Consider the following 15341-nt stretch of genomic DNA (forward strand, 5'->3'; position numbering starts at 1 on the left):
TTTTCTAAAAAAAACCCCTGATGTCATGCAGAATGTCAGACAGGTAAGTACATCCCCATGTTGACACCCATCAACGTCATGCAGAATGTCAGACAGATAAGTACATCCACAACTTGACACCCATCAATGTCATGCAGAATGTCAGACAGATAAGTACATCCACAACTTGACACCCATCAAGGTCATGCAGAATGTCAGACAGATAAGTACATCCACAACTTGACACCCATCAAGGTCATGCAGAATGTCAGACAGATAAGTACATCCACAACTTGACACCCATCAATGTCATGCAGAATGTCAGACAGGTAAGTACATCCACAAGTTTACACCAATCATGGTCATGCAGAATGTCAGACAAGTAAGTTCATCCCCTTGTTGACACCCATCAATGTCATGCAGAATGTCAGACAGATAAGTACATCCACAACTTGACACCCATCAACGTTATTCAGAATGTCAGACAGGTAAGTACATCCCCATGTTGACACCCATCAATGCCGTGCAGAATGTCAGACAGATAAGTACATCCCTATGTCGACACCCATCAACGTTATTCAGAAAGTCAGACAGATAAGTACATCCCCATGTCGACACCCATCAACGTTATTCAGAAAGTCATGTGTAAAAAGTGTTGTTCCAAATTAGCCTGAACAGTCTACACAAGCTAAATAATGACGACACATTTTGTCTGAAATGGATTTTTTCTAAGAAGACATCTCTTCGAAACAAAAAATTCCATAAAAGCATGTAGTTTCATCCCTGCATAGGCTTATCTGGACAGCATTTTGCGCACTTAAATAAAGCCCAGTTTTAGCGGAACGAGGCATTATTTGTCTGTTCCATATTAAAAGTACCAACTGGCCTTTTGTACTTTTGTACATTGTTGTGTATTTCAGCCTGCTCCTGTTGGTGTAGCTGGTGGTATGATGTTCATGAGTCGGCAGAGATTTGGAGTAACACCAGTAAGATTATCAAACGTTACATTTTTATTGTTTTGTTCTCTCTCCAGAGAAGACAGTGAGCTTTTGTGATCCTTTTTCTTTCAATCAGGGGGCATATTGTTTTTGGCCTGTCTGTCATTCATTCATTGTATGTGTCCCCAAACTTTAACCTTGGTTAAAGTTTTGCAATAACTTTTGCATTATTGAAGATAGCAACTTGATATTTGGCATGCATGTGTATCTCATGGAGCTGCACATTTTCAGTTGTGAAAGGTGAAGGTCATCCTTCAAGGTCAAAGGTCAAATATATGGCTTCAAAGCGGCGCAATACGGGGCATCGTGTTTCTGACAAACACATCTCTTGTTTCCATCATGTATTGTCCATCATCAATGTTTACCTTGTTAACACCCTAGATGCCACATTTATTGTCAAATCTTAATGAAACTTAGAATATTTGTCATAATGATATCTTTGCCGAGTTAAACCTGGGTCATGTTATTTGAGAAACTGCCAGTAATTCACTATGTCAAAATAAAGAAAGGCTTATTAAGACTCTTGAAGTCTCAGTTCAACCCAAATTATCATTAAATTTGTAACAACATTTGTTCTAATTAGGCAAGTTTGAAAATAAAACTGTGCCTAAAAATTAAATATTGATGTTTCATAATGTACTTTTATTAATCTGAACTCTTCCTACTCAGAATAGTATGTGTCTTGTTCTGAGAAAACTGGGCATAATGCATGTGTATAAAGTGCCGTCCCAGATTAGCCTGTGCAGTCCGCACAGGCTAATTAGGGGCGACACTTTCCGCTTTAATGGTATTTTTCATTTAAATGAAGTCCTTTTTTACCGAAAATCTAGTTTAAGCGGAAAGTGTCGATTCTGATTAGCCTGTGCGGACTGCACAGGCTAATCTGGGACGACACTTTACGCACATGCAGACTGCACAGGCTAATCTGTGACAACACTTTAGGCACATGCATTAAGACTTAAGCCCAGTTTTCCCAGAACGCCACTCTAATGTGAACACAACACATAAGTCCTTTCTGACTGTTGTTGCTCATAAACAACTGTTGTTGCTGATTCACATTTGTGGTATTGACCTTTGAGAGACCTCCATAGTTGGTGCATACAAAATGTCATCTTGAAATTATTTTTTTAAATCGGCCAATTAAAAAGAGATAGCAGTCTTCTTAACATTTACTACCACTATTACAATATAAGGACTATGCAAACACTTCAAGTGTCCACTTTGGAATAGACCTTTAAGCTAGCAACATGGTTTTGCACACGTTTTCTTTACATGATAATAATTTATGCCAGTTAAGTTATAGGCTGGACATGTACTTTAACTATCAAAATGAGGAATAACCTACAAAAAATAGTGTTAAATGTAGGGATGGCAACGAATACCAATTTTGGTAATTGAATATTCGGTTATCCTTCCAAACAAATATTCGGTCAATATGTGTTGGAAAAAAATCAACAAAATCAATTTTGTTTACCATACCATTACTGCATGAATTCTACTTTTGTTTTTACCAGAAGTTCAACGGAAGTGAGTAGATATGGACACAAAGTTGCCGTTGCTAATTCGAAGTTAATTTGTATGCTCCCCCAAAAAATTTTCGGGGGAGCAAATAGTTGCTGCTTCGTCTGTCCGTGTGAATGTCCGTCCGTCTGTGCACAATTTTTGTCCGGGCTATTTCTCAGCAATTAATGACCGGAATTCAATTACACTTTATGGGAAGCTTCACTACCAAGAGGAGATGTGCATATTATCAGCCGGTTCTGGTCGGATGATTTTTCACAGAGTTATGGCCCTTTGAAATTTTCCATTAACTGTACATAAAGTGCAATTCTTGTCCCCCCATCTGTTAGACGTTTCCTTTTATCTGAATATATAGTGCAATATTGTGACAAAAAAACTTTTGGGGAGCATCACCCGTCTCTGACGGTTTCTTGTATTGATTATTTTTTATTGTTAAAATTGAATGCCAAAAACTGTTTTTTAAACTTTTAATATTGTACATCAACAATAGAATGAGAAACATAATATGTACATGATGACAAAACAATTACTTGACAAAACAGTTAGATCTAGAAATAATTTAAGCTGATCTTAAATGTATTAATTACATAGCGAACACATTCAAACAAAATGACAAAACACCAACGACAGATAGTGAAACAAGATGCCACAACACACTTTGAACCTGTTTAATACGATACGCAAATACTCTTTAGAGGTGAATAAATTATTTTCTAAAAGCTTTTTTGATTGGATAACGTGATTGTAACCATACGATACGCATATAATCAATTTAATTAGAGCAAAAAAACATTTTCGATTGGAGAACGCGATTTACATCAATAAAAAATCTATTGCATAAGTTCTTTTTTGTTTTTAACACCAAGTCGGCTTTTCCTTTACTCATTTAATCTTTGATCATTTTAAATGTAATTCGAGTCATTAGATCAAGTGCGGGTCGGTGTTTTAATTGCCAATGTGATTTGCACCTGTCATAATTTTGACACAAAATGACTGTCTTTGGTCAATTAAAGTTTTCTAAAGGTAGGCAATTAGAAGGATTTATGACAGGTATACTGTCATCACCATAGCGACGCGTTATCGCGCCTACCGGAATAAACACTATGACACGAGGAACAACTTTTTATGCCCCCCTTCGAAGAAGAGGGGGTATATTGTTTTGCACATGTCCGTCGGTCCGTCCACCAGATGGTTGCCAGATGATAACTCAAGAACGCTAAGGCCTAGGATCATGAAACTTCATAGGTACATTGATCATGACTGGCAGATGACCCCTATTAATTTTCAGGTCACTAGGTCAAAGGTCAAGGTCACAGTGACTCAAAACAGTAAAATGGTTTCAGGATAATAACTTTATATTAATCCATGTACGGAATATGCAAACACTTCAAGTGTTCACTGTGACCTTAACTACTTTATAATTATCCATGTACGGAATATGAAAACACTTCAAGTGTTCACTGTGACCTTAACTACTTTATATTTATCCATGTACAGAATATGAAAACACTTCAAGTGTTCACTGCGACCTTCACTTCTTTATATTTATCCATGTACAGAATATGAAAACACTTCAAGTGTTCACTGTGACCTTAACTACTTTATATTTATCCATGTACGGAATATGAAAACACTTCAAGTGTTCACTGCGACCTTCACTACTTTATATTTATCCATGTACGGAATATGAAAACACTTCAAGTGTTCACTGTGACCTTAACTACTTTATATTTATCCATGTACGGAATATGAAAACACTTCAAGTGTTCACTGTGACCTTAACTACTTTATATTTATCCATGTACGGAATATGGAAACACTTAAAGTGTTCACTGCGACCTTCACTACTTTATATTTATCCATGTACGGAATATGAAAATACTTCAAGTGTTCACTGTGACCTTAACTACTTTATATTTATCCATGTATGGAATATGAAAACACTTCAAGTGTTCACTGTGACCTTCACTACTTTATATTTATCCATGTACGGAATATGAAAACACTTCAAGTGTTCACTGTGACCTTAACTACTTTATATTTATCCATGTATGGAATATGAAAACACTTCAAGTGTTCACTGTGACCTTAACTACTTTATATTTATCCATGTACGGAATATGAAAACACTTCAAGTTTTCACTGTGACCTTAGCTACTTTATATTTATCCATGTACGGAATATGCAAATACTTCAAGTGTTCACTGTGACCTTAACTACTTTATATTTATCCATGTACGGAATATGAAAACACTTCAAGTGTTCACTGTGACCTTCACTACTTTATATTTATCCATGTACGGAATATGAAAACACTTCAAGTGTTCACTGTGACCTTCACTACTTTATATTTATCCATGTACGGAATATGAAAACACTTCAAGTGTTCACTGTGACTTTAACTACTTTATATTTATCCATGTACGGAATATGAAAACACTTCAAGTGTTCACTGTGACCTTCACTACTTTATATTTATCCATGTACAGAATATGAAAACACTTCAAGTGTTCACTGTGACCTTAACTACTTTATATTTATCCATGTACGGAATATGCAAACACTTCAAGTGTTCACTGTGACCTTAACTACTTTATATTTATCCATGTACGGAATATGAAAACACTTCAAGTGTTCACTGTGACCTTAACTACTTTATATTTATCCATGTACAGAATATGAAAACACTTCAAGTGTTCACTGTGACCTTAACTACTTTATATTTATCCATGTACGGAATATGAAAACACTTCAAGTGTTCACTGTGACCTTCACCCTGTAGCAGACAAACAAAGTTGTCGCATGAGACACAATGTATTGATATGATCTTTTTGCCAATGCCCATTATGCAGGTTAAGGCTTGTATATCATCTATCCGTATCCGCAAAATCATAATAAGGACGCTATATTCCATTTATCCGTATCCGCAAAATCATAATACGGACGCTATATTTCATTTATTCGCATACGTATCTTTTATTATATGGATAAAACTGAAAATTATAATTGAGATGATTATTATGAAGGACAAGCGTGAATTTAAGTAGATATAAGGTACAAATCATCATTCTGTCTGTAAAAGAATACAAATGGTAAATACCTGAAACATCTTCTACTAGTACCTTTCCAAACATTTGAAGTAAAATCTGAGTCCCGTTGGTTGTATAATTCCTGGTAATTTTTCATGAATTTGATTAGTTTTTCAGTTGATTTGTGATTGGTGAGATGACAGACCCCGTATTTTTTTTTGCATCCACAGTAGAATGCTCACTTGAGCGTTCTTTTGCGGACACCCATTGTGCGTGCGGATATGCGGACACGGATAAAGTGCATTTCAACTATTTTTTTGCAGATACGGACAGATGGAATAGTAGCCTAAAGTTAATTGACGGACACGAAATATCTCACACATATACACTCTCATGCACAAACATACAGGGATGACACTATATGCTTTTCCACTATTGTCATAAAAATAAGTTGAAAAAGAGTTTCTGAATGATTTTAGCCTTAGAAATGATGTTCTATCACTTTGTCCAAAACTTTTCCAGACTCCCACTTTCCAAGCATTTAAGATTTGAAATTACTTGACACAAATATTTACAATGTGTTGCACGCAAGAACTTCTTAAAGCAACAAGGAGAAATAACAGAGAAATATATCAAAGGGAGCGCCTTATACAAATACTTACTCTTCATTTGTTTATATGGGGCTAAATTCACCATAAATAAATAGTGGTAAATTTGAGAAGTGAATTGTTTCACATCAACTATCATCTTTTATCTTGTGCCTCAGATGCAGATACCCACTGGTCAGCATGTTAGCCTTCATCAGCATCATCAGCAGCAGCAACAACACCAGCAGCAGCAACAACACCAGCAGCAACAGCAGGCTATGGGTAACCGAATGGTGTTCTCACAGCCCATGATTCAGCAGGCTATCTACCCACTGCAAGTTCAGCCCCAGGCACGCCTGCTCTTCCAGGGCCCTCAACAAAACATGATGACGTACGGAATGCCGCCCCCTAGGCCCTTCTGACTGTGACCTTGACCTTCAAGGGCCCTCAACAGAACATGATGACATCCAGGATGCTGCCAACCCTTGTGATTTTGACCTTCGAGGACCTTCTGATGGTGACCTTGACCTTCAAGGGCCCTCAACAGAACATGATGACATACAGGATGCTGCCCCCTAGACCCTTCTGACTGGGACCTTGACTAAGAAACTCTGCCGGTTTCTTATGGCAATGAATGCAAAATTTAATATTCACAATTTAAGCATAAAACAAAACATATTTATTTGATTGACTATAACCAAGTTCACAGATTTTGAAGAGTTTCTTGTACATCCAAACGGCACTTAGCTAGGCTCTCTACTTGTGCTCATATCTTCTGCAAACAGGGAAAATGTTTATCACCCTTCTTTAAAAAAAAGTAATCAGAACTCCAGATTTGCATCATTTTAGCAATACATGTACAGATTTAATGAAAGTACTGTAGAGCCATTGTTTTTGAAAAGTGATATTTTACATCACTTCCGATTTATCTGGAAAAAAAGTTGTATTTTAAGTTTGCCAAAATGATTCACATAGCTCTCATTATGACTTAGCTTTATCTAAGTCTGTTTCATTTTAAATATGATGATGTTATGTTCTACGAACACATTGAGTAAATGTTATGGAAGTGTATGAGCATTACTCCATATGTGTGCAGTGTCCTTGGTACAAAGATAATTCCATAAAACATTAATATGAAAATATGAAATCATTCAACTTGTCTTTCATGTTTGAACTTGTATTTAAATGATTCAATATTTTTTATCTGTAAGCCTGAATATGTTTCAATGTTTTTCTTTTCTTTTATAACAAATCATAGAACTAAGACTTTTTATTATACCTGTATTAAAAGCAACACATGCATTACTCATACTTAGTACTGTTTCTGTGAATATCTTATAAAATCTTAAACTTAGCTATACAGAGAAAATGTGCTACATTTTTATTTCCTTTACAAAAGTTGCCATTTTTAAATGCAAAATTGTTACTTTTCATGTGATTATTCTCTATCCGTTGACTTGCATTAAAATATGTACCAGTATTTTAAGGAAAATTGTACTGTTTGATGGTGTTGTTTTTAGGGTGTTTTTTCCATTTGTTAATGTTTTTGTGTATCATAAAAAATGGTGGCATAAACATAAATGTCAATGTTTACTGTCAAAAATCACATGTTTTGTAATATTGGTTGCCTTTTGATGAATATATTGTATCATATTGTCTAGAGAAGAGGACAATTACAACGAGCGAGGCATGGTATAGGGGAGATAACCCTGGGTTATGGTAAGGTTAGGGTTAGTGTTAGGGGTCGGGTTAGGGTTAAAGTATGGGTTAAGGCTAATCCTAACCCTAACCTGACCCCTAACACTAAACCTAACCTCTAACCCCCCATGCACATAACAATACCATGCCTGGCTTGTTGTCGTTGTCCGCTTCCCTTATTGTCTATTATACTACAACTGAACCCCAGTATTCAGTGCTGCAAATGAGCACTTGTAAGAAGCGAAGTCATGTTGCTGTATTTCAAAATAAAAACTACAACCTGAATTTGTTTTGTAATGTTATATTTCTACTTCGTTTTTAAAATAAGAGATTTTAGATTAACTGATTATAATACCGGACACATTCTACGCCTCGAGAAAGATTCATTTCACTTTGATGTGAAAACCTTTTTACAGTTCTGTGCAATGAATTTCATTGGTATGACACGTTTGTAAGATGCCACTCTGCCATTACATAAAAACATTAAAACAAGATGCATTAATGTATATGTTCATTAGAGGAAAGGCTAATTTAATAGTTGTATGCCACATTATGTTTAATATGTTATCAAATGTGTCATTTCAAGCAAAATACATTTTGTCAAACTGCTAAATAGTGTTCTGTAGTATCGATTTAACTGACTAATTTTTTTGCCATTTTTTCAGGTAATTCTTTCAATGTTTCTTGATTTTAAGTTCACATGAGAAAAGGTGCTTGTATTCATGGTGGTCTTTTGTGATCACATTTTGTCCTTCATCAGCATTTGCCTTGTGAACTCAAGAAGCCACATTTATGGCCCCCGTCGTCAACATTTGCCTCGTGAACACTCCAGAAGCTACATTTATTGCCCAATTAAAATTGCCAAGAACATTTTTACCAATTATATCTAGTCTGATGGATGCGTTGACACAGAGAAGTGTGTCGTGAGCAGGGAGAATTAGTAGTTCAACACGTTCTTCAGCGTGAAAGGAAATGGCAAGCACACACCGAGGTATATGTAAGTCAATCTGGCGCCGTTTGCAGTTTAAGTGTTTTATTGACGATATTGGATTCTGATAGATTCAAGTTTACTATTCTTATTAATCTGAAGTATAAAAAAGAGACATGTTTATTTCTTTTTACTTTTTAAATAGAAAGAAACCAACACAAAGAACATAATGACATATGAAGTTTTAGTCTTGATAGTGTATAATGAACATGTTTAAGCTTACAATAATAACATTAATTGCGTAAAGACAGTTAACGATTTTATAAAGTACGTACAATTTGAATATAATGAGTTTATCCATTAGTAATGCAAAGTAAAAAACGATCGAAATAGTTGGTTTGAGAGAACATTATAATAGTAAATTCGTGTTTAAAACATTATTTGGTGGAAAGTTTTATACAGATATGCAACTGTATTCCAACTATCGTGTATCCTGAACAGTTAGTTTAAACCAATTTATTTTAGCTTGCTTGCATTTAAAGCCTTTGGCTTATTCAAACGCTCCTAAGTCCGTTTCCTGGGAATAGAAGCAGTTCTTGGTTTCTGGAGGATAGCACAGGAATGCTCCCACTGGGGATCGAACCCTTGACCTCCCAGTCGCGGATGCGCAAGATAGCAAGCAACTGATCGGGGCTGAAGGGTTTTCCCCGTGATGCATAGTTTTGGGGACCGGGATGGGTCAGCTTCACGTCAGTGCTCATTAAGATTATCCTACGAGAAGACATGTAATCTTGAATTTGTCGTCTTTCTGGCACCAAAATAACCTCAATACCATATCGTCCTAGTAAAGTATCATCCCATGTTTATTGCGGATTATTTGAGAACAAACAAGTAAATTTGTTTAAGATTTAAAACATTTATTCATATAATTTATACAGTGAAGTGACTAAATGATAAACGACGCAAGCGCTGATGTGTTTCAGTTTGATTAAAGCTGAATATTTCCAACAAATACAAACATGTGTGCTTGAAATCCAACTGTCAAAACGATGTGGGTATAATCAAACTGTTTAGGTAAACTGAACACTGAGCGACTAAATAAATACAGTAACAAATCCCAGTTCATTTGAGCACAGAAGAACTAAATAAACTACAGTAACAATTCCCTTATATAACAGAACAACTTGATGCTTGCTCAGTGATCCGGAATTCAGAATAATACATTAATTTTAAAACTAGTCTATAAATAGTATAACCAAGCTTTCACAATAACATACACCTGATTATATGCTGCGGATAACGCAATACCAACACTAACAACAAGCTACTGTAATCTATTACAGAATATCACTACTGACAAAAGGGCAGTAAGTCTAATCTGATATGCATATTTTCATGTCTTATCTCTACATGATTTTGCTTATTAAAAGTAAAAGTAGTTTTAAGAAGCTATACTTTGCTTAATCTACGAAAGTAACCAAAATGGATATATGACTATATAGTATTTGTATTGCACTGAAATTATTACTAGTACGTTCAGCCACCCAACAATGATTTAACAGAATGTTATTTTATATAGCACTTGAACATTAAGAGCAAGCATTTCTGTAATATGCCCGTGCTATATAATTTAAATTAATTATTAGTATTCAGTATATTAAGCATATATTAAAGTAACAAAGATTAAACAGTGGCAATATTTAACATCTGAGACTTCAGAAAAAAATCATAACTCGTTCTATAACAATTTGTAATGAAAAGTAACAGCAAAGTGGTTCATATAATACAGACACTGTCAATGTAACGCATTGTTTCAGCAAGTGGTGCAATATATCTACAACAAGTCCTCCCCTGGACATAGCTTTAAGCATTTATATATTTGGTGTAAACAGAAAGAAACAAGTATGAAACTGGCATATTAATCATTCAACAACAGATGGCATAATTGCAAAGTGGCTTTCACGATCCATACAACATGAAAGTTTAATGTATGCCACGACATACCACAATGATTATATTTGTGAAAATTAATTGGAATTGTCCCCCCAAATTGTGTTCAAAACACACTTGAGTTTTTTTAGTTTTTTTTTAAATAAATCATATAAGTGTTCTTTCTAAATGTAATTTATGAATAAAGCAGTTTCAAAATTCAGCAGGACAAATGTTAAAAGCACAGAAGTGAAAATGCAAAGATGTATTGCTATTTGAGCCGCGCTCTATGAAAACGGGGCTGAAATAATGTATGAGCGTATGCTGTCGTACAAAATTAGGGACGACACTTTTCGCCTAGACTGGATTCTTATTTAGAAGAGACTTCCTCTACACGAAAAATTCCATAAAAGCAGAAAGTGTCGTTCCTGATAAGCCTGGGCTAACTACACAGGCTATTCTGGGACGTCAGTTTACGCGCACGCATTAAGTCCCGTTTTTTCAGAGCGTTGTTCATTTGCATCGCAAAATGGCGCTGAGATCACGTGGCTTTGCCGAGCTCTATTTTCTTCTGCAGAGCTCTCGCTGAGTGGTAGATCATGGAGTCTATAAGGCCTGCCACTGAAATAGGAAAGCAAACGTGCTAGTGGTGGATCATGGAGTCTATAAGGCCTGCCACTGAAATAGGAAAGCAAACGTGCTAGTGGTGGATCATGGAGTCTATAAGGCCTGCCACTGAAATAGGAAAGCAAACGTGCTAGTGGTGGAACATGAAGTCTATAAGGCCTGCCACTGAAATAGGAAAGCAAACGTGCTAGTGGTGGATCATGGAGTCTATAAGGCCTGCCACTGAAATAGGAAAGCAAACGTGCTAGTGGTAGATCATGGAGTCTATAAGGCCTGCCACTGAAATAGGAAAGCAAACGTGCTAGTGGTGGATCATGGAGTCTATAAGGCCTGCCACTGAAATAGGAAAGCAAACGTGCTAGTGGTGGATCATGGAGTCTATAAGGCCTGCCACTGAAATAGGAAAGCAAACGTGCTAGTGGTAGATCATGGAGTCTATAAGGCCTGCCACTGAAATAGGAAAGCAAACGTGCTAGTGGTGGATCATGGAGTCTATAAGGCCTGCCACTGAAATAGGAAAGCAAACGTGCTAGTGGTGGATCATGGAGTCTATAAGGCCTGCCACTGAAATAGGAAAGCAAACGTGCTAGTGGTGGATCATGGAGTCTATAAGGCCTGCCACTGAAATAGGAAAGCAAACGTGCTAGTGGTGGATCATGGAGTCTATAAGGCCTGCCACTGAAATAGGAAAGCAAACGTGCTAGTGGTGGATCATGGAGTCTATAAGCCTGCCAATGAAATAGGGAAGCAAACGTGCTAGTGGTGGATCATGGAGTCTATAAGCCTGCCAATGAAATAGGAAAGCAAACGTGCTAGTGGTGGATCATGGAGTCTATAAGGCCTGCCACTGAAATAGGAAAGCAAACGTGCTAGTGGTGGGTCATGGAGTCTACAAGGCCTGCCACTGAAATAGGAAAGCAAACGTGCTAGTGGTGGATCATGGAGTCTACAAGGCCTGCCACTGAAATAGGAAAGCAAACGTGCTAGTGGTGGATCATGGAGTCTACAAGGCCTGCCACTGAAATAGGAAAGCAAACGTGCTAGTGGTGGATCATGGAGTCTATAAGGCCTGCCACTGAAATAGGAAAGCAAACGTGCTAGTGGTGGATCATGGAGTCTATAAGGCCTGCCACTGAAATAGGAAAGCAAACGTGCTAGTGGTGGATCATGGAGTCTATTAGGCCTGCCACTGAAATAGGAAAGCAAACGTGCTAGTGGTGGATCATGGAGTCTATAAGGCCTGCCACTGAAATAGGAAAGCAAAAGTGCTAGTGGTGGATCATGGAGTCTATAAGGCCTGCCACTGAAATAGGAAAGCAAACGTGCTAGTGGTGGATCATGGAGTCTATAAGGCCTGCCACTGAAATAGGAAAGCAAACGTGCTAGTGGTGGATCATGGAGTCTATTAGGCCTGCCACTGAAATAGGAAAGCAAACATGCTAGTGGTGGATCATGGAGTCTATAAGGCCTGCCACCGAAATAGGAAAGCAAACATGCTAGTGGTGGATCATGGAGTCTATAAGGCCTGCCACCGAAATAGGAAAGCAAACATGCTAGTGGTGGATCATGGAGTCTATAAGGCCTGCCACTGAAATAGGAAAGCAAACGTGCTAGTGGTGGATCATGGAGTCTATAAGGCCTGCCACTGAAATAGGAAAGCAAACGTGCTAGTGGTGGATCATGGAGTCTATAAGGCCTGCCACTGAAATAGGAAAGCAAACATGCCAGTGGTGGATCATTGAGTCTATAAGGCCTGCCACTGAAATAGGAAAGCAAACGTGCTAGTGGTGGATCATGGAGTCTATAAGGCCTGCCACTGAAATAGGAAAGCAAACGTGCTAGTGGTGGATCATGGAGTCTATAAGGCCTGCCACTGAAATAGGGAAGCAAACGTGCTAGTGGTGGATCATGGAGTCTATAAGGCCTGCCACTGAAATAGGAAAGCAAACGTGCTAGTGGTGGATCATGGAGTCTATAAGGCCTGCCACTGAAATAGGAAAGCAAACGTGCTAGTGGTGGATCACTGCTAAACTTTCAGTTGAGACGTGATCTGGGAAAGCGTGGCCTAACTGCATGTACGTAAAGTGTCGTCCCAGATTAGCCTGTGCAGTTTTCACATGCTGATAAGATACAACACTTTCCGCCGTGACTTGATTTTTGTTTTGAAGGGACTTCCTTTAAATGAAAAATTCTATGAAACGGAAAGTGTCGTTCATTATTAGCTTATGTCAACTGCACAGGTTAATCTGGGACGACACTTAAGTTTACGCACATGTAATACGCCACGTTGTTTCACAGCGCGGCACATATATATTTGCTTAAGAACATGTTTTTGCAGTTTTGCCCAGACCTGACGATTAGTTGTTGTATGGACTCAGTACAAACAAAGCAATATGGATTTCGTATATTGATATGAAATTTTATAAATATATTTCCAGCACTAAGCATACGTTAAACATTTCTCCATTGTTAACTATGAAAAACAGTTTTACATAGTACAGTTAAGTAATTTGCGACTAAAATAACTACTCTTTTTCCAAATGTATTGTTCTCCGACCACTTCACCAGTGCATCTATCCACCGTCCCTTATTACATATTTAAGTATCATGATTTGTTCATGACAAAAGTGTCACGGTCTGAACTTGGTCACGTAAGGGGAGGAGTTGTGTGGCGGCCCGGTTAGCTCAGTCGCCCTGTAAGCGAGGTGTCCCGGGTTCGAGTCTCGGACTGGCCGCACAATTTTCTCACCCTGTGACATTTGGCGCCCAACGTGGGGCCGTGACGTTACCTGGGTATACTCCTACGGAGGCCCATGGTTAATTATATATCACCCCGAATCCCTGTATTCGAGGACGAATACACATGCAAGTGGGGGTGTATGTCACGTCTGAACTTGGTCACGTAAGGGGAGGAGTTGTGTGGCGGCCCGGTTAGCTCAGTCGGGAGAGCACTCGCCCTGTAAGCGAGGTGTCCCGGGTTCGAGTCCCGGACTGGCCACACAATTTTCTCAACCTGTGACAAAAGCATAAATGATAGAAAGCCGATCCACGAGTGTCCATCTTAGCATGTCTTATTTGTGTATGAAAACATGTGTCGCCCAAAAGTTTTGCTCGGATTAAATCCAGGCGCCCCCGATCACGGACATTTCAGCAACACTCAAACAACTTTAGGGTGTATGTATTTTCCCAGCAAGGACCATTACCAGTGACGTCCTTACCTGTAAATATGCCTCCAATTATTGCACAGACCCCCGTCAGAAAATGCATGAACGACCTGAAAAAGGAGACTATCATATATACATTTTATACGGATTGTTTGAAATTACCAGTAATCAATTTTATTTATTCCTGTATTTATAACATGCAAGTAGCTCTCGTCATTCATAACACGCGACCGTCCAATATTTTATTGCATTGCACGCGCGTGCGTCCAATATATTCCGTAGTGTACGGTCCGCGCATGACTGATCGCTTCAGATCATTTTCGGGTCAACTTGACGAACAAATGATAGTTTTACATTTTGTTGAAACTAGATCATTTGCCTATCTGCATACAGTTGTTAAAAAGGTCTCACAAAAAACGTCCTTTAAATAAAATTATAAGTATTCTCTGATAGCGCTTTTCGCGATAAACATTGTTTAGAATATCATTGGAAGTTAAAAAATGCGGGATGCTATCTGATAATGTGCTTTGACATTATATTATAATTACATGGTGTATACTAATTCTTAATAAAGCTTATTCTTTTGGCTATATGAACATTAATGTAATGCTTATAAAACACATTCAGAATGTCTTTGATTACTTCAAACAAGTCCGGAATCAAAGTGCAGTAATTTAATGTTGTTAAAATTGTTAAACTTTTTTGCTTTGTTTTCACACAACTCAACAGTTTATTTAGCTTTGTCAATATCTCACTGTACCTCACGTGTGTTCAATAGTATACGTTTATGTTTGTAGACATGTAAGCAATAAATTGACATATTAAACGAAAATACGTCCATCAACAAATTTCTAAGATCAGCGGATTGAACGATCTGGCAA

At 37.6% G+C, this 15341-nt stretch overlaps 2 protein-coding genes and 1 non-coding gene across 8 annotated transcripts in view; 2 read left to right on the plus strand and 1 right to left on the minus strand.

Moving 5' to 3' along the window:
* The window catches only part of LOC127857151 (protein kinase C-binding protein 1-like), a 92360-nt gene extending 84263 nt beyond the window's left edge, over nt 1-8097 (plus strand). For 5 of the 6 annotated variants that reach the window (XM_052393541.1, XM_052393542.1, XM_052393538.1 and 2 more), the window contains 2 exons: nt 900-965; nt 6294-8097. In XM_052393541.1, the coding sequence (XP_052249501.1) occupies nt 900-965; nt 6294-6536 (309 nt within the window). In that variant the 3' untranslated portion in view covers nt 6537-8097. The remainder of the gene's footprint in view (nt 1-899; nt 966-6293) is intronic. The other variant, XM_052393539.1, reaches the window with a different exon arrangement.
* A 1539-nt stretch (nt 8098-9636) lies between these two features.
* The window catches only part of LOC127858499 (endoplasmic reticulum-Golgi intermediate compartment protein 3-like), a 42404-nt gene continuing 36699 nt past the window's right edge, over nt 9637-15341 (minus strand). The window contains exons 12-13 of the mRNA XM_052395693.1: nt 14515-14570; nt 9637-11290 (exon numbers count right to left, since the gene is read on the minus strand). Of these exons, the coding sequence (XP_052251653.1) occupies nt 11211-11290; nt 14515-14570 (136 nt within the window). The 3' untranslated portion in view covers nt 9637-11210. The remainder of the gene's footprint in view (nt 11291-14514; nt 14571-15341) is intronic.
* On the plus strand, nt 14221-14294 carry Trnat-ugu (transfer RNA threonine (anticodon UGU)). Its single transcript has one exon. It is a non-coding gene; the product is annotated as a tRNA-Thr (tRNA).

This window comes from Dreissena polymorpha, chromosome 14 (genome assembly GCF_020536995.1).
Source record: "Dreissena polymorpha isolate Duluth1 chromosome 14, UMN_Dpol_1.0, whole genome shotgun sequence".
NCBI lineage: Eukaryota > Metazoa > Mollusca > Bivalvia > Myida > Dreissenidae > Dreissena > Dreissena polymorpha.